Below are 26,159 nucleotides of genomic sequence, written 5' to 3'. Positions count from 1 at the left end.
GAATATGTTGTACAGAGGAGTCACACAGAGGTAGGAGGGTTGCATTCGATGACCTCTAAAGCTCCCTGCCAACTCTGAGATACTGTGACATTATGGAACCACCTTCCTAATTTACAGAACTGACAAAGGACACAGAACTAAAGCCAAGTCTCTGGGTAGTGAATTAACACATGAAAAGAAATATTCTGAACCCAATAGAGAGACTAAAGAAGTAGCACTCCATCCCAGTCCTTTCTTCCTCCAAACTCCTTAGCTGCAGGGGTCTTGTTTGCATGGATCGCTTGGGAGTTTAAATAAACTTCACTTGGGTGGCTGAGATGTTTGTAATGAGCATGGGGTGAAGGGAGTCAAATGGTGGTGTGTAAACAACTTATTTCCCTGCCTCCTGTGAAAACAGAATTCGATGTTTTTCTATAGAGAAAGTGATTTATATGGATAGGGACAAAAAAAACAAACAACGAACTAACCCACTTTAAGGGGATTATTTGTGAAATATAATTGAAACTCAATCTAAAGCAAAGCACTTCTTCTATGAGCCCTTAATTAAGACATAAAAATAACATGCAGAGAGCACATCCATAGACAGACCAACCTTCATTTTTGAGGAATACAGCTGAATGCTACCATGTATGCATCTAAAAGTGCCCAGCAGTGCCTGCCACACAGTAAGTGCTCACTAAATAGTTGTTGACTAGCTGACAGAAACAGAGAAATAAAGTTTTTGAGGCATCTAACCAAAAATGCCCTCCAGATCCCAGCCTGCAGCATGACAGCTGGATTTAGGTCTTCTGCTCAAGGCAGCTTAACAGGGCTGAGCCAGGAGCTTGATGTTCCTTGGCTTCTGCACATGGAAAAGGAGAACACAACTTTCTAGGCAGAGTGCTCAGGATCAGTCCTCTGGAGCAACGAGTTAGGCGGTTCCCCAGTGAGCTATGGAAAATCCTGGCTCTCTCCGCACATTGGGAGGCAGCAAAGAGTGCAGTACTGGCCTGCTGCCCCTGGAAACCTTGCCCTGGAACCAACATTCCACCTTCTAGGGGGTTCTGCTCCACAGATAGACTTTCAAGTGCATGAAAAGGTATGAATAAAGATATTCCCTTCAGCACTGTGTAAGAGAAAAGAAAAAATAGAGAACACATTTAAATCGTTGCTGATAGGGGAGTAGATGGATGGGAATATTACACAGCTGTTTTTTAAAAAGACAAAGTCTTTAAGGACTTGTTTTGAAAGATGCCAAAGATATATGAAGTGGAAAGGTATGCTGCAAAACAGCATGTGTGGTACGGTCCCATCTATGTGGGAAAAAAACTGTGTATGAGGGAGTAGTGAACATGTGTGTATGTACACAAATACACGGGGAAAGGCTGAGAAGGAGACACACATCAAACTCTTGACAGTGTTTGCAGCTGACAAAGTCAGTAAGACAGAGTGTGAGGGATAAAATGCAGACTCACTTTTTACTCTCTCTGTATTGCTTCTTTTTTTACATGAAGCATGTCTAAATACTGTACGCAGTTTCCTATCTCAGAAAATTACCTTTATAACTTGAAGAAATATAAAAAGTGGGAAGGGAAGAAGTGCCCGCTCTCACTCAGCCTCCTTGGAATTCGCAGAGGGCCTTGGTGAAGGCACCCAGCCAGGCCTGCTTAGCTTCCCTGCTCCACCCAAGGCATTCCCACTTTCGCTGCTGAGGCGGGGGGGGCTCGAGGAGAGACCCCTCTTCAAGGCAGTACATAGCTGTAAATGGAGAAACAATTTATGAATAAGCGATTTTCTAAGAGGGTCAAAACCCTGGGAGAAGCAACAACCCTTTCAAAGCCTTCTCATAAGAAACAGCAGCAGTGCCCACTAGTAAAATTACATTATGCACCTACCAAAATACTTGACGTTGTCGAGGAAACACTTCCAATGGAGAAAATCTGGCACGTGAGGCCAACAGAAACTCAATAACATGAAGATTTTTATCAAATCCTCCTGGACAAGACACACACACAGGTTGTTCAGAAAGAAAATCAGGTAGCATCGAATAACCAGATTCAATCAACAAAGCACTCTAGTAAATTACTTGTGAGCGCCTCTTTGGTTAGTCACCCATTTCTATGCTATAAAAAGAACACTTCATGAAAGAAAGGTTAATGTGCAAAAGCAGCTCATGGACCACAGTCTTCCTCATCAGAATGAAAATGGCAGCCAACTCAGAAACGAGAAGAGAACTGAATTGAGAGTTAGGGGGCCAGTTTTCCAACAGCCACTTGCCAGCATGAGACTTCGAGCTAGTGGTTTTCAATGGGAGGCGAATTTGCCCTCTAGGGAACATCTGAAAATGCCTGGCAACATTTTTGGTTGTCTCAACTGGGGAAAGGTGGAGGCCAGAGATGCTGCTAAACATCCCACAATATACAAGACAGCCCCTCACGACAAAGAATTATCCAGCCCCAAATGCCAATCAGGCCGAGGTTGAGAAACTGCTTTAGGCACGTCACTTCACACCACTCTACCCTAATTTTCTCACCTGGAAAATAGGAACCATGCATCTCATGGAAGTAGAAATGTCTTGAAGTGTTTATCTTTGTATAAATGTAGGATTGTGTGATCCTGAGGTCATTTTAGTACTTCAAGTCTATCAAAAATGCCTACGAACTGTTCATTTTCAGTTTCAAACTTTAATTTGGACTTTTAGTAATCCAAATTCCTTTAAAAAGTAATTTAGGAAAGAGCTATAGAAGGCTTCCTGGTGAGGGTAGTACTTGAGGCAAGGGACAGTGTAGAGCAGAGGCTGAGAGACCAGGCTCTCAGCTAAGTGTGTCTGGGGCTCAAATTCCAGCTCTGATACGTATTAGCTTTGTGATCATAGGCAAGTTACTGAATATCTATAAAACATGATATTAAGAGTACCTACTTCATATGGTTGTTGTGAGGATTCAATGAGTTGATGCATATCACGAGCTTAGAACAGTTCTTGGTAGATTGTAGACACATTAAATATTGGCTATTACTACATTTTTAATGAAGCAGACTGGAGATAACATGAGGTATTATGGGACAGAGCAGGGTAACATAATCCTGCGGAGGGTGTGGTCAGGGAAGGTTTCCTGGAAGAAGTGCTATCTGAGTTACATCTTAAAAACTGATGGACACTACAGGAAGGGTATAACACTAGAGGCAGGGAAGCCAGTTAGGAAGTGGTTAAAAAGTCCAGGCTAAAAACTAGACTATTGGTGATGAACACGATGCAGTCCATACAGAAACTGAAATAACGTGCACCTGAAATTTACACAATGTGATAAGCCAACATGACCTCAATAAAATAATTAAAAAAGGAAAAAAAGTCCAGGCTAGAGCTGACGGTTGAAACCAGGGCAGTGGTCGTAGGGATGGAGATGAGGTATAACCAGCAGGACTCGGTGATGACTGGCTGTGGGAGAAGAGAAATCAGAAAGGAGTGGGCAGATGGTAGTACCTACTTGAACAAGTTGCTTACCCTCTCTGAGCTTCAGTTTTCCTGATCCATAAAATGGAGATAACACCACCTACCCAACAGGATTACCATAAGGATTAAATCAATTTTATTTTAAAACCCATAGCATAGTGGCACATAGTAGATAATAAATGGAAACTCTCACTATTATTATAATTATTATTAACAATGATTACAACAGCCCTGAAAGGGGCCCTTAGATGACAGCTAGCCCAAGAGGCTCAGTATCAGGAACAGACTTGCCCAACGTTACACTATCTGCTTAGTGGCAGAGCCATGAATTAAAAAATCTACCTTCTGCCTCCTACTTTTTGGTTGTTTTTTTTTTTTCACTATATTGTTCTAAGTGATTGGCTGGAGGACATTCCTCTCCCAAAGATTGAGGTAAGGTCGCCCATGTTGTGAGCAGTCTTCTCCTCCCAGTGTCAGCACTAAATAGGATTCTAAAACAGACTGGAAGATCACTTCCTTCTACTCACTGTAAAAATTGCCCATACTTCTTAATCTGGTAGATTCAATTCCACTTCTCCGTATTAAAATAGAAAGCTCAGTGTACACAAGTAAGTGAACGCTGTTTCTACAGATGTTGGGGTTTTAACTGTAGTACTTCCCAAGAGAACTAAATGGTATACACTAGCTTCATTACGATCAGGACAAACACAGCTGGGATCCTAAATGGTACAACTCCTCTAATGCCTCTCCTAGGCTAGAGCTTTGCTATTGCTATTTGGTTTCTTTAAAGGATATTTATTGCACTCAGTTGACAAACATACAAGTAAAGCTTCTAATTGTGCTAACTAAAACCCAGGCCCTCTTAAAAGCAACGCAGGTGACGACAAAATAACTACATTTGAGAAAGGAGATGGGAGGCAACATCCAAAATAATAGTTCTTCCCTCAAGCCAACTAGGCATCTGAGTAGTAGCAAAATATGGCAGCAATCAGTACCCAAATAGATAGTATTAAATCTGGGAATCCTGACTTTTGTGCTGTTAAAATAACTGAGACTACTTATTTGAGTCCATTAAATAATCATACATTTGAATCTATTTTTTCAGACTAGGACTCTTCACAGAATCAGATTACAGCTGAATGGAATTTTAGAGATTAGCTAACCTTGTGGTTCTTAACTGTTTGTGGGGCACAGACCCCTTTATGAATCTGAGTTAAGCTATGTGCTCTCTCTCCAGAAAAAAGTCACATACACAAAACATTTTACATGCAATTTCAAGGGCTTCGAGGACCCACTGGAACCCATCCACGGACCCCAGTTAAGGACCAATGTGCTAGTCTACTCATCTCTTTGGACAGACAACAAAAACTGTACTTTAGAAAGGTTAATTTGCCCAAACTCCATTAAGAAGATAGCCCTATATTTTAAAGTGTGAATTACACATAACAACCCTAATTGGTAATAGCCCCTTACATAAGTGCATGTATACTACTGTTTGATTTAATATGCAATTTTATATACACATCTTCATATTCCCATAACTAATATAGACTGGACACGTATAGCTATATTTTATAGATGAGAAACCTAAGGTTTAGAGAAATTACATCAAGTTTCACAAATTTCTGCTGAAAATCTGCTGTCTGTATCTACCTACCAATGTTGAGCTAGGGAGGTAGAGATAGAGATGAACTCAAAACAGACCCTCAAGGAGCTTTCACCAGTGAAGTAGACAGACCTCTCCCTCGCCCGGCTTTCCCCATGTCATTTCTAGTCTGGTAAGTGCTAAGATAGAGGAGAGGAGCATGGAGCTGGGGACGGGGCAGGATGGCAGGGAGACCCAGCCTAACCTCCAAGTTTGGGAAAGGATCCGCAAGGGGTTCAGATGGTTTGTCGTAGGTCCTGAAGCTAGAAAATGACGACTCTGGAACTAAAACCTACTGATTCCAAGACCAGTGCTTCTCCATGGGCTGAGCTTCCCAAGGGCCTTGCAACTAGTAGGGGCTGAAAAATCATTCCCGGGAGCACAGCTTCAGTCACATCAGGAATGAAACCGCCTAGCTCTTCAATTTTCAATAAATGTCACTCTTACTATATGCTCAATACACGTATGCAAATTTGCTTTAGCACATGAAAATTAATTAGCCATGACTCAACTTAAACATGAGGTAATTCAATATGTAAACCTGAAACACTTCCTTCTTACTAGTGACCATCTTACTAGCCTCAGATGCTCTCCCTCTCCATTTCTCAATTTTCTAATCTTGCTTCCTTTGTGTTTTGCTTTGGCCCTAGGTATTTATCTGTTTTCTTTCCTGCTATGCTGGTGAGCTGGGCTTCTGAATGGCTGGGTAGAAAAAAAGGAAACAAAAGTAATTCTTAGAGAGACCATACAACTTTATTGTCAGTACAAAGGCTCATTTCGACTCCAGTTGCACCGTCTGTACTAAAGATGCCTGGAAAAAGCATAATAAGTGTACGGTGGGGGTTGGTAAGAGCTACATGCACTGACACAGAGAGGATTGTTCAGGACAGCTATATTTTAAATGTTTTTCTTCTTGTGTTCTCCTCTCCCTGACCTCCCACTGCCAGCTGCATCCCATCCCCAAAAAGGCCCGGGCATTTGTGAAGCAAGATGAATTATTTCCCTTTGCAGAGTCTCTGGAGCTATCATTTCAGCATTGTATTTAATATGATTTGCAGTGCTCATGTTTTACTTGAATATTATTCATTTCTCAGTTGAATATGATTTTAAGTTTGTTGAATTCTTCAATTTTTTAATGACCTCTGGAGGACAAAATTTTCTCTGGTAACACGTCAGGGTATAATGTGAGGCACAGAAGAGTTCTGATTTATAAAACTGACTTCCACATAATTTTTCAGAATCATACCTGTTATATCAAGTCAGAGCTACCCACTGAGGGCCTAGATAATAGCACTAAATGAGAATAATAATACCTTACATTTGTATGACAACTCAAGAACTATCTTATTTGACTCTCTTAACAACTTGAGATTTAGGCAAGACAAGGATTATCCCCATTTTACAGATGAAGAAAATGAGTCTCAGACAGGTTAAGTGGTTAGTTCAAGGTCACACAGCTTCCACATGACAAGAACGGGACAAGAAATCAAAGGTAAAAGCTTTTCACACATGCTTAAACCCCTAGGATAAAAAATATCACAGCTCTCTCACCTTGACTTAAAAGTGCTAACAACGGCTTGTGAAAAATGAAAAGCCTTGAAGGAAGGCAGAATAAAAATCTGAGAGACAACCACTGATCTTTTATCTTCTAGACTTCAAGCCGAATCAAGTTCTTCAAAGAAAACCCAATAAAGGCCAGACATTTTCATCATAACAAAATAAATAATTCAGTCAGGCTTTAGAGGACTCCTACATTATGATTGGCTATTTGATATATTTGTGACTTCGCCGCCACTAAACTGATTAAAGGTAACCTCATTGATGCAGTTATGTCGACAGAGCCTGACACTGACAGTTAGGAATGGAAAGTGTAAAGTACGATAAATAACCCGGCGCTTCCACATTTATCCCTAATAGAGGATTTAGCACTCTCAAAAGTCAAATGGCCGATAGGCTAGAAATTACAGCCTTTGGTCTATCTGGCGCCAAAGAAACTGTTGAGATTCATCACTCCTCCTCTCTTTAGGAAGCTATCCTAGGGACTCGGCTTCTTCCAGGCAGAGAAGCAAGTTTCATTTAAAAAAAAAAACACTCAGACTCTTCGAGCTGCAAGCAGCTGTAGAAATTATCTGATCTAACCCCACATTTTATGTACGAGAAAACTAAAGCCCAGAGAAATAAAATTAATTGCCTAAGGTCATCCAGTGAGTCATGATGGAGTCAGAGCTACAAGCCATATCTTCTTACTCCCAGTCCAATGCTCTTGTCACCAGACCACACAACAGGGAAAAATCTCCACCCGGCAGACACAGACATTTTCTCTCGCTGACTCTTTCTCTCTCTCTCTCTCTCTCTCACACACACACACACCAATTCTGAATTATATTGGACCTACACAGATAATTGAAGCCATATTCTTTATGCTGAATTTCTATTGGTCTCAACAGAAACAGATCCGTGGAGAACTCTCAGATGTAAAATTATGCACAATTTTTCAAGTTTAAGTCCATCTTGTGATTACAAATTAATTTCCTATTTTAAGGCACACCTAAAAACAACTGAAGCAAACACACACGCTCTCTGGTTTATCACTAGCACTGCTTCTAATGTGTGCAGTATGATTCCATTTTTGTAAGAAAATCTACATATGTGTGTTTGGATATACACAGAAAAAAAGTCAGAAAGCCTATGTTGACCATGGTCATCTCTGGGTGTTAGGATTCTGTGTGATGTTTATATTCTGTTGTATCTTCACCGGTATTTACTAGTTTTTCTTCCAAAACTAACACTTATTATTTATGTAGTACAGTAGCAGCAGAATAGCAGAAAAGGAATAATATTAGAAATGTTATAATAAAATACTCAGACATATAAACTATTGGTATTTTTCAGGCTCCGAAATAACTTCACAACATCAACTCATGGTCAACTAAGCTTGTAACATAAAATCTGTTGAATTAGAATTTCCCTCCTGGGAAATTGAAAAGACTTTGAACCTGATAATACCCCTTTCCATGTGTGTATTTGTTCTATAGAATAGGTAGGCCAATTTATGAAGTTATTGTCCCCAAATGGCCTCTCATTCAAATTCAGGAATGACTGGCTCAACAAATAGGATGTTTTCCTGGAACATCTTCACTAATGCGAACTGATGAAGGAAAGCATTGCGTAAGTTAGTGAAGTGTGATTTACAACTACTTTCCAAGAATAACAAACACCAACTAACATCTATTGAGCAGTTGTATCCCAGGCACCATCCTAAGTTAAGCTTTACATACATCACATCATTTACTTCTCACAACAACCAGGTTCGGTTAGGTCCTATTATTTATTGTCCCTGTTTTAGAGATAAGGAAATTGAGGCTTAGAGAGGTTAAGTGGACTCCCCTAGGTAACAAGATTCAAGCTCAAGTCAATTCATTCCAGAATCTATTCTCTGAAAAACACTCCACTACCTTTTATTATTTTTCCATACCTAGAGTAACTCAAACTCACTGCTAATAAAGTGTTTCTAACTAGAGGTTCTACCAGGCTTGCTTTAATAAGCAAAGCTCATTGTAATTAGCAGCCCCAATTAATGAGCTTGCTCAAGTCCTTGAAGCAAGTTAAACATGCCTTCTGCAAATCTTACATACACCAGTAATTTGTTTAGCAGATTCTTTCTTCATAAATGGGATGAAAGCAAACTTCAGTCCAAGTCAAATTATCACAATATTCAAATTAACAGAGCCAGAGTTAATGAGAGTTCACTCTAGATCATTAATTTTTACAAAATATTTACCTCCTGCCTTGAGTTCACTTCTGCCATTTCAGCATTTATTGCCTGTATATTTAATGTACAAACATATGTTTGTACTATTACGGTTTTCACATAAAGGGCTTCTGACTGCTTTCAAAATAAGTAGAAAAAGCCCAACTATGGTCCTGCTTAATTGTGAGACATTTCTAACATAGTCTCTAAAGAACTGGGCTTTAATAATTTGTTAAAAACCTAGTCTGATGCCAAGTATATATACAATAGAAGAGAATGCTCAAGTTGGCATATGTAATGAACGCTTGCATTTAACGTTCTTAAACAGCCCTCTGTCTTTCTTATGCAAAGCTTGATGTTCCAAAATATTGGTGCCTAAATTAGTACCGCTCCACTCCGTTCCCCAAAACAAATAAGCATAATTAGACTGCTTTTGTCTAGCTTCTCGCTCCCATGTACATCATATAGCTAAAGTTCCAGATCAGTTACTGGCTCCTTATTTTGACTAATTCAGGTCACCGTCTCAACCCTCCCATGTCTCCATTCATTCACACAATAGAGAAAATAACAACAGTGCCACCAACTTTCAACTCGGAAATGCTTGAAAATATAATCATTGCACGCAAAGCACATTGAAATCCCTTGAGAAAAACTACAATATACACAAACCATAACTTATTATACCTTGAAAATATTGGATATTTCTGTTATTGTCTTCATTTGTCTAGTACAGAAGGTACAAGCAAAGAATAGAGCTTAAGTAGTCTAGTTCAGTGTTTACTAAGTAGATTTCATAAGTGAGGAAATGACAGGCCCATATGTTCCTCTAACCATGTAGTGCCCACATTTTAACTAGGCCAAGAAAGAGAGGCTCGGTGTGGTATGGCTAACTACTTATGGGAGTAATTTCGCCATACAACTACAGCAAATTTATTTCAGTTCCAGATATCACTTTCCCCATTAACTCAGGAGACTAAAGGAGCATAACTGCTTTCCTTTCATCCCTGTCAAACTCAGCAAGTTTCTCAGGAAGCAAATACTATTTAAATCATTTTCATAATTCTAAAATGCCTGTAAGACAAGTCCGGGGTCTAATTATGCCACTTAAATTTGTTGAAGATGTTTGGGTTTTTCTTTTTTTAATTTCAATAACGAAAGAGCCCAAGGGTTTAAAGCCCTAATAATCTAATAAACTTTGCTAAGTGAACATTGTAACAGATACGCCTGGATGGGATTTTGTAAATACCAGACAATTTCCCCTGATCTTTATCAGGAAAAAGAAGTCTAAATCTTTGGCAGGAAGAAATTAAATGTAGTGCAAAATAATAACATCTGGCCAGATTGTGTTTGTCAGAGTAGCAGCCCCTTTAGATGTCAGGCTGAAAAGTACTAAAATGAACTCTGAAGGGTGTGTGTGCAGTTCTTTATGAGGCAATAGGAAAGGCTGCCACGCTGCCATAGAATACTCAGGGTACAATTAACTCACCCTGCTATGTCCCTACAGAGAATTCTTTCACATCAATGGAATTTGAAGCCTTCTGCCAAACAAAATTTGGGGGCCATTCTTGGGGTATTTTGTTTATTTCTCCATTACTGTACAGATTCCTAACTGCACTTTCTATTTTTCAAAACCCTCTATGATCATTTTCATGAGTTGTTAAAGCTTATTTTTACTTCTAACTCTAAGGGAGACAGTGTTGCTCAATGAAAAGAGCAATGACTTTGAAATTAGAAACTTAATGCTGCCACTTACGGGTTATGTGGCCTTAGGAAAATTCCGTAATGGCTCTTAACTCCAATTTCCAGATCTGTGAAATGGGGATAATAATATCTAGCAGTATCATTACTGTTATGAAAATTAATCAAACCTAGCACATAGTAGACTTTCAGTAAACTTAGTTAACCTTGCTTCTCCTTCATGTAAGTGACCCAGATGAGTTCAAATGTCTAATCTCATCAACTTTCCAGAGGTCTCTGACCTTCAAGAAGGCTTAAGTTATTCGAGCATACACTATCTTTCCCTCCCATCAAAATAAAAACAAAACCCTTCAAGGTTATATTGGAAATAATATGTGCATCATTTAAGCCTCTTCTTCCACTATAAGCCATCTCAACCATCTGGCAGAGATTGCCAGAAAGAACATACTTTGTTTTTCCACCAATGATTACTTTGATGCATGAGATACTTTAATTGTTTTTCCTGCCTCTGATTTTTTTTTTTTAATCTGGCATTTAGAGAGGGAGAATTATGGTCATCTCACAATAAAAAAAAAAAAAGTTTTCTCCATAAACAACTCTTTCCAGAACGTGTACCACAAAACAATGCTAAACCACGGATTTATCTAACAGGCCAGTGCATCTGTTTCAAATGTTAATTGCTAGAAAGAGTCCTGTTTTTCCAGTCCCCAAGGAATAGGAGTGTGTACAGAAGGCTTTTGGGTTTTCCCCCACCTACTACTCTGCTGGACAGGAACAGGCACTTTGGTCTCAGTGAATGGGTTGCTTTAGCTACCCTTCAAGGGCTGGGGCATGTGGGAGTAAACACACATACTACATCAAAGATTAGTTCCAGAGCCCATTTTCCCAGCTGGGAAGGTGGGATGGATGCCCAGAATCCATGCTTCAGGCAAAGAGACTGGTGGTAGATAACATTTCACCACCCTCCGAGCACCTTTCTGACTACCAGAGCACAGACTCCAGTGCACTTCTAGACCAAGATTACTTCCTATGAAATGGCCAGAAAGGTTTCAGATCCAGGGGAAGGAAAAGCAATGTTGTTTTCAGTACAGTAAACATGAACTCATTCAGACTAACGGTCAGTGTTACGGGACAAGTGAATAACAATGACAATAATCCTTTAAAATCATCAAAGCATTTTCAAACGTTACCTCTTTTGATCCTCAAAAGCTCTGGCAGGTTGGCAGATCAGGTGTTATCTTGCACATACGAAAACAAACTCAGACATTTTAATTACTTACCTTTTTTCGCACAGCTAATGGCAGAATAGGAAATAGAACACATCTTTGATTCATGCTAAGGCTAATGTCAATTAGTAAAAAATCAAAGAATATATTGGAAACCAAAGGAAGATATTGAAACATTTGACTAAAGGTATTTTTAAACCCCCATAAAAAATGAACAATCAAATTAACAAATTAGTAAAAGCAATTTATAACATATAAAAGAGGTGAGCATCCTGAATATACAAAGAGTTCTTGCAAATCAGTAAGAAAAGGGCATCTCAATAAGAAATAATAAATAGCTGAATTTTTTAAATAATAAAAGAATATTAATGATAAAAATCACAAAATAAAAAGTACAAGCAACTATGAAATCTCCCCAGTAACCAGATTACTATTTTTCACCCAAACTGCAGTTATTGTAAAATGGCAAATGGCAAATGATCAGGAAAATGGACATTCATACATTGCTAGTGAGAGTGAAAATAGGTACAACTTTATGGAAGTTAAATAGGCAATAAATGTGAGAATCCTTAAAAACTCTGACCCAGCAGTTCCAGTTCCAAGAATTTATCCTAAGGAAATAATTAAAGATGTGCATAAATATTTAGTTACATGAACATTATTTATCTCACTATGGTTTGCTGAAAGTAACCTAAGTTTCTAACAATGGAGAGGGTTGGATTAATTATATACGAGACAGCCATATGACTAAGTACTAGGTGGCCTCTAAGTACTATATTTCTATTGGATTATAGAAATATATTATTGACATGGAAAAATACCTACAATATATTACATTAAAAAGCAATATTATTCATTTTTGAAAAAAACTATATACACACCTATATATGTATAATACTGAACAAAAGTACATAAGATTATATAGCAAAATGTTAATAGTTATCTTCTGAGGGCTAGAATGTGGGTCGTTTTATTTTCTACTTTTTTATTTCTTTGTTTTTTCATTTTCTCTGATAAATACATAGTATTTGTGTAGTAAAAACTTATTTTTGAAAAAGAATATCCTGAAATAAAGTTTGCTCTATTACTTTGAAGTGCTCACAGTAATCAGGAATGACACATCATGCATATTTGGAGAAGCTGATAGGTGTCACAATTCTCACAATTCGTGGTCACAAGGTGTAAATCCATGGCACTGAGCCCTGTTCACAGTGCTCTACGAAGAGCCTAGGCCAGGCTGGCAGAAAAGACAGCCAGCCAGCCAGCCAGGGAGTGGTGAGGCCAGAAGCAGAGGCAGAGGCTCGGGTAAACATAGGATGTTCCATCTCAATGGGCCAGCATCAACCCATTCTCTAGACTTTTCAGATCTTCCATCTGAGTAGATTTTAAAACCTAGAAATAAATGCTGCAGGCAACAGGTTATGTCTTTTCTATCTGCTCATAGTTGACACTTGTTGCAGAGAAAGTGGAAGAGTTGGAAATCTGTTTCTATTAACACTACTTATTTTAATTTTGGTGTGTATGTGCGTTCATTCAAACATATACCACGTGTCTACTATCTTACCTGGGGATCCAGAGGTGAGGTAGAACACACATAAGCCCTACACTCAGAGAGATCATTCTCTAGTAAAGGAGACTCATGTGAATCAAATATCTATACATATATCTCTACGAACTTGATAAATGGTAGAAAGGAAAAACACAGGATCCCAGGAGAGGGAATACAGTGGAATCTGGTCCAATCCAATGATTACATTTCAGTTAATCAGGTACAGTACTAATGCTAAAGGACTTCAACCAAAGGAGGGAAGCCTCATAAACATCCTGATTTCCTTTCATCATTTTTGTTCTTCTTCCTCTCCTAATGCAACCCAATGAAATCAGAGTCTGTCATTGCTAGTTAGATCTAGAGGCTATGTTAACTCATTCAGACCACTAGGGGACCATTTAGAAACTGTATACTGTTTAGTCTTAATTCGACACACACACACACACACACATACAGAGAAAGGAAGAAAACACACAAAAATGTTACAGGCAGTTTTCTCTGAGTGATAGGATTATGATTGGGTATATTAGAGCATTTTAATATTAATTATAATTATATCAAGACACAAAAAAGCATTTTTAAAAAATGTATATGTGCCAGATATGTGACATTCAATACTCTAAAGCAAAGATATTATGTTTCCAACACAATATGCTTATAAACGTACAAGAGAAAATAACAAAAACAATGGCTACCATGCATTTGATTCCTGCAGACCAGCACACGGCTGAGCTCTTTACAGTCCTCATCTGATTTGATCCCCTTTAATTAATGGCTCAGAGAGAAGTGACTTGCTGGGACTTAGACTTCAGTCTGCCTGAAGCCAGAGCACATGCCCTTCACACTGGCTCTCTGCTTCTCCCCGAGCTGTTTTGCCCTTTCAAGGGGGAAGACTGAGTGAGAGGCTATAAGGCGAGCCAGATAGTCCAGAAAGACTGGTACCTAGTAGGCAATTAATAATGTTTAAATTTTAATTTAATTTAGAACAAGATGTGCACTGAGTTACCTAACTCTGTCACCTGCCTTTCTCTTTGATCAAGAGCCACGTCTGTCTGGAGAATTCATGCAGGCAATCTCCTCCAAGAACCTCTACCCTCTAGTTGGAATTAATCTTTTCCAACCCCACACTCCCATATAGAGGTGGATTTCCTGTGGAGCTAACGAAACTTAAGGACCCGCATTTGCAAGCATCCTCCTGGAAGAGCCACAGGCATTTAATATTTTTAATTTTGTCTCCCTTGCTTTAAAGAGGGCCCCCAAATTGTATAATCCTTGAGCCCCACAAAACCTAGATCCACCTCTACTCCCCAAAGAAAACTGCTAAAATTTTTCTTACAGCATTTCTCTTAGGATGCCTTGTACCCAAGTTATTCACGCATAAAAGTCTCGGTTTCTGAAATTTGAGCTACTTGAAGGTAAGCATGAGGTCGCTTTTATCTCTGAATCCCCACAGTATCTGCCTTCAGACATGCTAAGCACTTGTTCAGCAAATGTTTTTCAGTTAAATACAATAGTATTCCGTTGCAAAAAAAGAAAGTTAGAACTGGGGAGATTGCCCGTGACCATGAAACAAAATACACACAGGCTGTATGACACACGGTGATTAAGGACACAGGCTCCGGAGCTGCACTTCCTGGGTTCAATTCCTGTCTCTGCCATTTATTGACTGTGCAACTTTAGACAAGTTACTTCTCTTTCTAAGCCTCCACTTCCTCAGCAGTAAAATGAGGCTAATAATAGTACCAACCTCATGTGGTTGTTGTGAGGTTTAAATGAGATTATACAAGTAAACCACTTTAGCACAGGAAATTTTTCATTCATCTCTCACTGACTTAGTACATGTTCATAGAGGAGGTCTCTGATTCTCACCCCAAGCCTTCAACTTTCTCGTCTCCACACTAGCCCCACATCTCCTACCTATCCCCACCCAGACTCATTCAGACCCAGCCAACATGACTCGAGATCCTGCCCTCTTAATCATTATTCTCCATTGCTGAGCTGGGAGGCAGACGAGGAGACTAAAGGCATGAAACCCAGTTCTGCCTTTGCTGGTAGTCTAGATGGGAGCTGACGGAGCCTGGAATTAAAATCAGAGAGACAGAGCTAGAAGGCGTCAGCGTACGATAAACGGGACAGCTGCGATCCCGAGAGGGCAAAGGGGAATGGATGGAGGAACAAGATGTGAGGAAGCACGAAGGAAGAAACAAGACCTGGTGACTGACTGAAAGACGGGATGAGGGAAAAGGAGGAGTACAAGGGTGTACCTCAGCCCCTGGAAGCATCTCATAGTCAAGAGAAGGAAAGGTGTTTTTAATTTCTACGTTACCACTTCCAGCTTAGATGAAAATTGTTTCTACCTCCACTCCACTGACAGGAGAATTCAAATCTCTCAAACATATGCTTCATTACTCCGATATCAGGTACTGCAACTCAGTGAGACAGAAAGAGGAGGAGGAACATATGTTTTCAGAAAGTAAACAAATCCCACTAGGGGAGGGATGGGCAGTAATCACTCTAGGCAAAAGTGGTATTTTTCCTGGAAGCTTCTAGAAGGCAGGGACAATGTCCTTTAATTTGCTTTGTTGGGCCCACTAGTGAGAAGGTGGGCACGACAATGGCAGCTAGAGGGGGTGAGTCCAGAGCCCTATTGAATCAAGGGGCATGGGCTGAGGTAAAGAGTTAGTCTGCATAATCTACTCACCTCAGGTTGGCCCCAGAACAGTCTCGCGCCGCACACTGAGTCATTTTTCTAAGCTCTTTCTATTAAACAGTTTTCAGCCTAATGACTGACTTTCCTAAATCAATAGAGGGCACAGGAAAGGTTCACAACGCCCCCAGCCTCTGGCTCTGCTAAAGTCACAGAATTGTGAAAGTGAATTGAATCCAAAAGTTCTTAGTTTAAAACTGAAATGACTTTAAACACCCAGTTTCCAACTGTTTTTCCAATAGCACTAATAATTAAAGAATCACATTTTTTAAAACTTTGAAACCAAAATGTCTCTTTGAGTCAGCGCCATAAAAGTCCACTCATTAAAGCCAGCATCTTCTGGGCTCTGATGAGAAATTCACCATTTATAATGGGATTACTAGAGCTTTGCTGTACAGATGAGTGGTTTGATTAATAATTTACATTTTTGAGGATATATAACCTCACTCATGGTCATGGTTTACGTTCCTAAAATTCTTCTATTCAGTATTATATTTAGCCCTGGCAAATGAAGTAGGTTCTGATTAGGCATCAATGTAATTATTCTCTCCTGTACATTATTTTCAAAGGGGGTTTGTGACAGAATGGCCAGCAGTTTGAGTCAGGGACTCAGTGGGGCTCAGCTTGTACAGAGCTGGAGCATGGGCAGCAGAACTGTCAGACTAGTCAAGGGGAAAAAATTGTGAAATGGAGAAAAATTGCTCAGTCCTCACTTAAAATCCTCAATACATTATAAAAAACGAAATTAACAAATGATTGAATTTCAAAAACATGTTTATCAACATTCAAGCAATTATTTAGTCACATATTAACTGTGAAGGAAAAAAGCTTTGCTTGAATAATGTCCCTAAACAGTCATTTCAAGCAGAAATGACTGGAGAAATTACTCTGAGCTGATGGAAAAGGGTATTCTAACCAAGGTCAATTTTATTTAGGGGGAGTGGGAGAGAGAGGAATCTGACAGAAAAAAGTGTAAGAACTGCCAAGAGCAGATGGAAACGGAAAACGAGTGAGCGGAGAAACAGAAGAAGTACAGAAACACTGGGTGAGGGTCAAGTGAAGATCTCTACACTTTGATTCCTCTTTTCCTTCTTTCTGCCATGATAACATGGACCAGAAAATGCTATTATAATATGGCCTGAACACAACAAACCCTTCCTGATCTAGCCACTTGTTTATGTGTAAAATATACCACATAGGGGCCAGAAGAGAAGCTTCGGGAAGCTGAAAAAGGGATTTCTCCTGGAAGTATTGACATTTCAAACAGTGCAACTTCATCTCTAAGAATGCACAAAATAGACCCTTTTTTTCCAAGGTCCTTTGCCGAAGTGTTCTCTCATCTGTGCACTGGAGCTGTCTGAATATCATCTGTGTGCGGCAAAAGTTGTTGAATGACATCGTGAACTCCAGCTTTGTCTAGGTTAATGTCTGTAAGGCTAACGCATCATTTATCTGGAACCACTCGGGGTGAAGCAGTCCACATAAATGAGCTGTCTAGATAATATTGCATGAATATAGTGCTTTACAGCTTTTAAGATACTTTCACATACATTATCTCTACTCTATGAGGTAAGCAGGACTGTAATTACTATCCCCACTTTGCAGATAAGAAAACTGAGGCTATTAGAATCTAAATAACCACCCAAAGTCACAAAGCTCACAAATACAGAACTAGAATTAGAACTTAGATGTTCTGACTCCAAGTCCAGTGTTTCTTCCATTGCCTTTAAGCACCAAAAAATATTTTTGGCCATTTAAAATGGAAATATTATGAAAAAAACAGTGAACATATTTTGATCTCTTCTTATTGATTCACAACCATCATTATGAACATCAGTTGTTGGACCTACTATAATACAGGGGCTACTGAGCCATGTGGGGATATACCCCTCTACCAAATGCCACCAACTGTCACATTCAGTGAATTCTTGAGTCCACTTTTAGACCTTCCACCCTTACTGTCACTCGTAACTTCTTGCCACTTCTATGTACCTCCCTCTGGCAGCCTTCCATAACCCTTCTACTTAACTGCTTATCTACTACTGGCTAGAAAACTAGAAAATCAAGCTTATAAAGACTGGGCATAAAATTAGAACAGTAGGAGGTTCTGAACAAGAACTCAAGTTGCCCTCAGATGAGTCAACTACATAAGCAGGAGCTCTATGGCGTTTTAGGTGCACAGAGATGTTTTCTGCTTAACCACTATTTCTCCTCTCTGATAAAGAGAATTCAAGTTGTGGGATAGGCAACTTCCAGAAAAGCAAAGTGTTGCTGCATTCTGAAGAGTCTGTTCTCACTCAAAGTCACTGGCACCTTGGGAAGACCGGAATCATCCAACATATAGAAAAAACCTGGACATACCCCAAATATTTCCTGATAGTACAAGGTTGAAAGTTACAATGAAATTCTACAAAGAAAACAGAACTCAAGGCTTGAAGGTGTAGAGGTGGTGGAGATATGATGAAAAATTCAGAATTCTAGCCTATTTTTCTTCTCAAGGACCACAAATTCTACAACTTTTTAATTTTATTTTACCTCAAGCACACTAAGAACAAGGAAAACCATGTCACATGATGGCTTGGAAGAAGCTGTGGCATCAATGAGTTTCCTCATCTGTAAAATGGAGATAATTACAGTATGAACTTCATAGGGCTGCTGGGAAAATTATATGAGATAATTATGTAACAGTAAGCATCATATAGTAGGCACTTAATAAATTGTCACTATTATTATTATTACCATCATCATAATTCTTATTAGGTAGGGAAGAAGAGAAAGAGAAAAGAAAATCTACTTTTCATGGAGCTTTTCAAAAAGAATTAATTAAGCAGAAACGAAAAACGATTGTGCTGCCCCATTTTACTAAGCACATCTAAGTAAATTAAATTTAGGAAACGAGGCAATGCAAAGATTGAAAATAAAGAGCAACTTTTTTTAATGCTTCAATCATTATCAAAACAACATTAGCAACAGAGCACTCCAACCACTGTAGCAAAGGGCCCCAGGCTCATTTATGAGGCCAAAGGCTTCCTGCGAACAGACATAAAATCCAAATCGAGGCAGTAAGGATTGCTCGTGGAACTGTGCACATATTTGCAGAAAGCACTCACTGCTTAAATACCCCCAATGTGGGCTAGTGAAGGGATCCTAAAGAGATTGTGGATCTAGGCCAAGATCAAGATGAGCTTTCTTCAACTTCATGTGGTGGAGAAAATAGCTCACATCAAATTTCCTAGGAGTGAACTATTGAAGAAATTTTCTCAATAATTTGGTCTATCAGAATTGTGGGGAGGGGATATACTTTATGGAAAAAACGACTGTGCCCTCCCAACTTAAATTCATTACAATAAAAAGTAGTTGTAAGGAAAAAGTGGATGTTCTCTTTTTCTTAGCAATTAATAATACATCATCTTGCAGCGGTCCCTGATTTTATTCGTCTCCCAAACTGTTTGTTACAGAAAGGACAGGGAGGCAATGTCTCTACAAACATGGTATAATTGCCTTGAGGTCTGGGACCATGGTTTATTTTTTCTTATGGGGTTTATGTTTTCTAAAAGTGAAGCAGGAAAAGAATAAGAAAAGAGAATGGAACAAGATAAAAAATGAATACATATGGTGACAAGATAGGCACCAGCAATGAGCTAAGACATCATTTAGTTGTCTCCACATTCCTTTCCTAGAGTTGTCCTTCTGCCTGTCCCTACCATTTGAGAAATGATATATATTTGTGTGTGTGTATATGAGAGAGAGAGAAGGTACAACTAGTAGGTGCTGCCCCCCACTCTCCACTTTCTGTTCACATGGCTAGTGTTCAACCTCCATGCTACAGCAGCCATATCTGGAAGCTAATCCAATCAAAATCTTGTCAGAACTTCCTTTCTCTCCTAGTCTTGGACTCTTCCAGGCCTAGAAAATATAATATGTAAAATGAAGGAGTGGACAGAGATATAAATGCTGACACCCAAAGCCCTCAGATAGACACCCATGGCAGCTGCTCTGCATGCTAGAATACTAGTGTGATCACTCCATCACCCCCCTCCAGTCAGGCAATGGTAGTAAGATAACATCTGTGGGCCTAGATATTCGGGAAATGAAACAAATCGCAAATACACCATTCTAAAAGGGCCCCATCACACCCCAAAGAGTAAGGGTCGGCTCTCCGCTTCAACCCAATTCTCATGTCCCCTCACTTCTTATCATCCCACTTTCAGCCAGCAGATCAGCTCCAAAACCAATCTAAGAAGTACATGAATGGTACATGTATTTTTAAAATCAGCTTAAATTATTCATTCTATTGCCAAATTGTTAGTCTCAACAAACTCTTCACAAGAGCCTGACTGCATAAATAGGTTAACAAATACTTCAAGCTTATACACTGTACTTCATGTAATCAACCCAAGACCCCCTGAGGCTTTGACCCAAGAAACTGTTGTGAATGTATGCTTTATTAGCTAATTTGAATCATTTCCTCCACTAATTCTAAGAATTTCATTATAATACACAAAATAAGCTATAATCCACACACCTTACAATTCAAAGAGGTTAATTCTTATAAAGGTACCATAAATCTAAAGATTTGGAATGTCAAGTAGTCAGAAGTGTCATTTTTCTATCTGACCCCAGTTCTCTATTTGTGGGGTAAGAAAAAGGCAACTGATTCCATCTGCTTAAGGAGGGATAGAAGGAAGCCCTAATATCTATAATTAATTTTCCTTCACAGGAGGTGGCATACTGAGGTAGTTAAAAGCATAGACTCTAAGAGCCAGGCTGCCTGGGTTCAAATCCTGTTTTCACCATTTATTAGTTGTGTGACCTTGGGCAAATTACTTAACCATTCTGTGCCTTGAGTTTTCCTCCATAAAATGGAGATACTAATAATAATATCTACTTCATAGGGTTTATTGTAAAGATTAAATGAATTAATATATGTAAAGCACTAAAAAGAGTACCTAGCACAGAGTGCTGTATCAGTGCTTGCTCTCACCACTTCTGCCACCACTATCATCATCATCCCTAGCTGAGTCTTTGAATCAAGGGAGGTACTCCCCATCCTGCTATGATAGTCCCACAAGTTAGCAAGGAGAAACGTAATTTCTTACCCCTTCTGGCAACGCCACAGCAGCTTCCTTTACAGTCATACACAGATGTGGTAAGAACTGAGACTCACAAACAGAGAAGAAGTAACCACTCACACAAATGAAAAAATTTAGGGCCATCGCCAGTTTCTCCCTCTTAAGTGGAAGAAATGGTCCCAGTGGTCAGAAGGAGTTCATGCATGTTCCACAAACATCTAACTCACCTCTGGAGAAAACTAGTATTTAAGTAAACATTTTTGTCTTTAAACAAGTCTTACGGGAGAGGTGAGATAAACTATCATTTACTCTTCCTGAGGAGATTTACAACCTTCAAGTACAGGTAAACAGAATGTCCTTGGACAATGATTTTTTGACAATACTCACCTTTCCAAAGGTTGAAATGAAGCTTCTCTAAAAACCCCGTTTTTCCTTAACCAGAATCTCTTACTGAGAGGTATTTACATCAAGCATTAATGCTAGAATGGTAATTTAAAAGTTATACATAGCATTTGAGAGCCCAGTGCCCAAATAATGATGCCATTGGGCAGCACATCTAAAATGATCCCCAGAACCCACCTTGGAAAACTGCAGCATTCTGAATAATTAAGAACTTGAGCTCCATACTCGCAGACTGAAGCAATTGTTCCATGTTCAATCGTGCTGTTAGTTGGTATTTTTCTTCCATCTTTCTTGAGCAGCATGTTGGGCCCTTGGGGAGACATACTTGCAAATCTGATCCTGAAACAAACAAGTTTTTCATGTTTCAATAAGCAGAATGCCACACATACACACAAAAGGGGCGAATAGGGCAAAACAATGCATTTCTTCTAAAATCCAGTAAAATCTTAATTATTCAAAATTAGTATTTATCTTAACTAATCCTTGCTTTCTCCCAATTACCCTTCTGACTGATTCTTTTTGAATAGCCATTAGAATTAATTGCCTAGGTTTGACTCATAAATTCTGCATCAACTAATTTAGAGCACCAAGTATATGTCATTGAACACCAATATCTAATTTGTCTGTTAAAAGATCAATCTTCACTCCTACAATTTCTTTTTCTTGATGATAATTTATGAATCAGAACACAACCAAGAAGCAAGTTTCAAAATTCCGGTTATGATTTCCTAATGAAATGTATATCTGGCCAAGTCAGAGTTGCTTTTTGGGATAAATGATTAAAATATCAATATCACATCAAAGCTTTGTTGTTGGTGGTGGTGGCGGTGGTGGTGGTGTTTTAACTAAAGGTCTGGGGCAAGATTCACAGAGGAAACATCCAGAGGACTATATCAACATTTAACAATCTCCAAAATCCCTTACAACGCCAACATTCTAGTTCTATCACAAATGCTGACCTCTTATTTCTCTGAACTCTTGAGCTACTTCATTGCTGTCTCCCTTATAAAGCAGTATGCTTTCTTTATTTTTGTACCTCCATAAAGATTTTCCAAACGAATAATCTCCTCACTTCTTGCAAAATTAGGGAATCAGAACCTCTTCTCAGTCCCATCCAACGTGACCCTTTGGAGCATCCCTCACAGTTGACCAATCTCTCCCTCGTCCCCTGTTTTAGTGAACCTACCTATCTCTCACACACCTACCGCTATGGTCCCTCTTATCTGTCTTTTCCTGCTTCCTCTTCTTCCATCTATCACTTAAATGTCATTGACTCTCTCTCTCTCATTCTACATCTCACCCCCCATGATCTTCTCTAAACCCACGCGATGCTGAACCCCCAATCCAGCCCTCACCTCCCTCCTGAGCTCCAAAATCCCACATGTTCAACTACTCTATGGGAACCTGAAATTCAGCATACCCAAAACTGAACTCAATATATCCCACATACACACACACAAAGTTCTATCACCTGTGTTCTGTATCTCAGTCAACGATCATCACCCACCAAGTTTCCCAAGGACAGAAACCTTTGTTATTCTCAGCTCTTCACTCGTGACTCAACACACTTCTGCATCCGTGGAAGTCATCAGCATATGAATGAAAATTGAAGCGGGAGTAGACGAGCGTCATTCAACAAATATTTTATTGGGCACCTACTATGTGCCAAGCACTGTGGTTATAGCTGTATAAAAAGTCACTGCCCTCATGGAGCTTATATTTTGGGAGACAACAAATATGTATGTGTATATATATATATATATGTGACTATATAAATATATATATATGGTCACATAGTGATAAGTACTACAGAGAAAATAAAACTAAGGAAGGAAGGGAAAACAAACAGTCGTACATACATACAATAGAATACTACTCAGCTATAAAAAGTAATAAACTATTGATACATGCTACCACATGGATGAATCCTAAAAACGTTATGCTAAGTGAAAGAAGCCAGATCAAAAAAATTACATACTTTATGGTTCCATTCATATAAAATTCTAGAAAATGAAAATTAATCTAAAGTGACAGAAAGCAGTTTAGTGGTTGTTGGCGGGGATGGAAGGCGGGGGGGGGGGAATGAGGAAATTTTGGGGAGTGAATGGATATGTTCATTATTTTGACTGTGGTGATTGTTTCATGGTCATATACCTATGTCAAAATTATAAAATTGTACCCTTAGAACATGTGAAGTTGGGGCCGGCCCCATGGCCAAGTGGTTAAGTTCAAGTGCTCCGCTTTGGCGGCCCAGGGTTTCACCAGTTTGGATCCCAGGCATGCACATGGCACCACTCATCAAGCCATGCTGAGGTGGTGTCACACATAGCACAATTAGAAGGGCACAACTAGAATATACAACTATATACTGGGGGGCTTTGGGGAGAAGAAGAAGAAAAAAAGATTGGCAACAGATGTTAGCTCAGGTGCCAATCTTTAAAAAAAAATAATGTGAAGTTTACTATATGTCAATTATACCTCAATAAAACTGCTAATTTTTTTTACTTTTTTTTTGAGGAAGATTAGCTCTGAGCTGAGATCCACTGTCAATCCTCCTCTTTTTACTGAGGAAGACTGGCCCTGAGCTAACATCCATGCCAACCTTCCTCTATTTTATATGTGGGATGCCTGCCACAGCATGGCTTGACACGAGGTGCATAGGTCTGCACCCAGGATCCGAACCGGCAAATCCCGGGCCGCCAAGGTAGAATGTGCAAACTTAACCACTGCAATACCAGGCCAGCCCCAAAGCTGCTAATTTTTTTTAATGTTTAAGAAACAAAGTAGAGCCAGCCCTGATTGCCTAGTGGTTAAAGTTCGGTGCACTCCACTTCAGCAGCCTGGGTTTAGTTTCCAGGTGTGGAACCACACCACTCGTCTGTCAGTAACCATGCTGTGGCAGCAGCTCACACAGAAGAACTAGCAGAATTTATCACTACACACAACTGTGTACTGGGGCTTTGAGGAGGGGACAAAGAAAGAAGAAGGAGGAAGACTGGCAACAGATGTTAGCTTAGAGTGAATCTTCCCCTGCAAAAAAAAAAAAAAGTAAGGGAGATAGGGAATATGGTGGCTTGAGGACAATTCTACTTATATAGGGTCGTCAACGAAGGCTTCTTTTGGAAGGGGATATTTGAGGAGAGATGAGGGAAGTGAGGGAGATTCCTATGATTTTATATTCTCCACCAATACTAGCAAATATTAGGGTTCAATGAATATTAAGTCCAATCTCCTTCCTCTTCCGCAACCCCTGTTTTCCTCAAACTCTCCCTTCAATAAGGATTTATTGAGCTCCTTCTGTGACGGCCATGAAAATGCGCATCTCAGATCTCCTACTGTGGGGAGTGTAATTGACTAATGGTCTCAGCTGCTGTGCTCTGAATTCACCACCATGTTCTGCCCAGGCCACAATCCCTAGGGGCTGCTGCCAGCCAATGACTGGGCACAGCAAAGATGCTAAGTCCTGTGAGACACAAAACTTTGCTGACAGGGATTTGGCTTGAGGACTTCCCATTGACCTTGCAAAACTTTCTTAAAACTGCACTGCAGTCTAAGATTGTTTTTACTCTAATAAATGACTATGGTAAAGTTGCAGGATACAAAATCAACATACAAAAATCAGTTGTGTTTCTATACACTAACAACGAAGTAGCAGGAGAAATTAAGAATACAATCCCACTTAAAATTGCAACAAAAAGAATAAAATACCTCGGAATAAACTTAACCAAAGAGGTGAAAGATCTGTATGCTGAAAACTATAAAACATTGTTGAAAGAAATTGAAGAAGACACAAAGAAATGGAAAGATATTCCGTGCTCTTGGATTGGAAGAATTAACATAGTTAAAATGTCCATACTTCCTAGAGCAATCTACAGATTCAATGCAATCCCTATCAAAGTTCCAACAACATTTTTCACAGAAATAAAACAAAGAATCCTAAAATTTATATGGAACAACAAAAGACCCCTAATAGCCAAAGGAATCGTGAGAAAAAAGAACAAAGCTGGAGATATCACACTCCCTGACTTCAAAATATACTACAAAGCTATAGTAACCAAAACAGCATGGTACTGGCAGAAAAACAGACACACAGATCAATGAACAGAATTGAGAGCCCAGAAATAAACCCACACATCTATGGACAGCTAATATTCGACAAGGGAGCCAAGAACATACAACGGAGAAAGAAAAGTCTGTTCAACAAATGGTGTTGGGAAAACTGGACAGCCACAGGCAAAAGAATGAAAGTAGACCGTTATCTTAGGCCATACACAAAAATTAACTCAAAATGGATTAAAGACTTGAATGTAAGACCTGAAACCATGAAACTTCTGGAAGAAAACATAGGCAGTATGCTCTTCGACATCAGTCTTCGCAGCATATTTTCAAGTACCATGTCTGACCGGGCAAGGGAAACAATAGAAAAAATAAACAAACTGGACTACATCAAACTGAAAAGCTTCTGCACAGCAAAGGAAACCATGAACAAAATGAAAAGACAACCTAACAATTGGGAGAAGATATTTGCAAATCATATATCTGATAAGTGGTTATTGCTCAAAATATATAAAGAACTCATACATCTCAGCAACAACAAAACAAACAACCCAATTTAAAAAATGGGCAAAAGATCTGAACACACATTTCTCCAAAGAAGATATACAGATGGCCAACAGGCA

General features: G+C 39.3%; 1 protein-coding gene across 2 annotated transcripts in view; it reads right to left on the bottom strand.

Annotated features, from left to right (window-relative positions):
* The window catches only part of GPC3 (glypican 3), a 403,705-nt gene that overhangs the window by 347,983 nt on the left and 29,563 nt on the right, over positions 1 to 26,159 (bottom strand). For both annotated transcript variants that reach the window (XM_046673282.1, XM_046673283.1), the window contains one exon: positions 21,658 to 21,819. In XM_046673282.1, the coding sequence (XP_046529238.1) occupies positions 21,658 to 21,819 (162 nt within the window). The remainder of the gene's footprint in view (positions 1 to 21,657; positions 21,820 to 26,159) is intronic.

This window comes from Equus quagga, chromosome 10, assembly GCF_021613505.1.
Source record: "Equus quagga isolate Etosha38 chromosome 10, UCLA_HA_Equagga_1.0, whole genome shotgun sequence".
In the NCBI taxonomy this organism is placed as follows: domain Eukaryota; kingdom Metazoa; phylum Chordata; class Mammalia; order Perissodactyla; family Equidae; genus Equus; species Equus quagga.
This window is presented reverse-complemented; position numbering and strand designations above follow the sequence as displayed.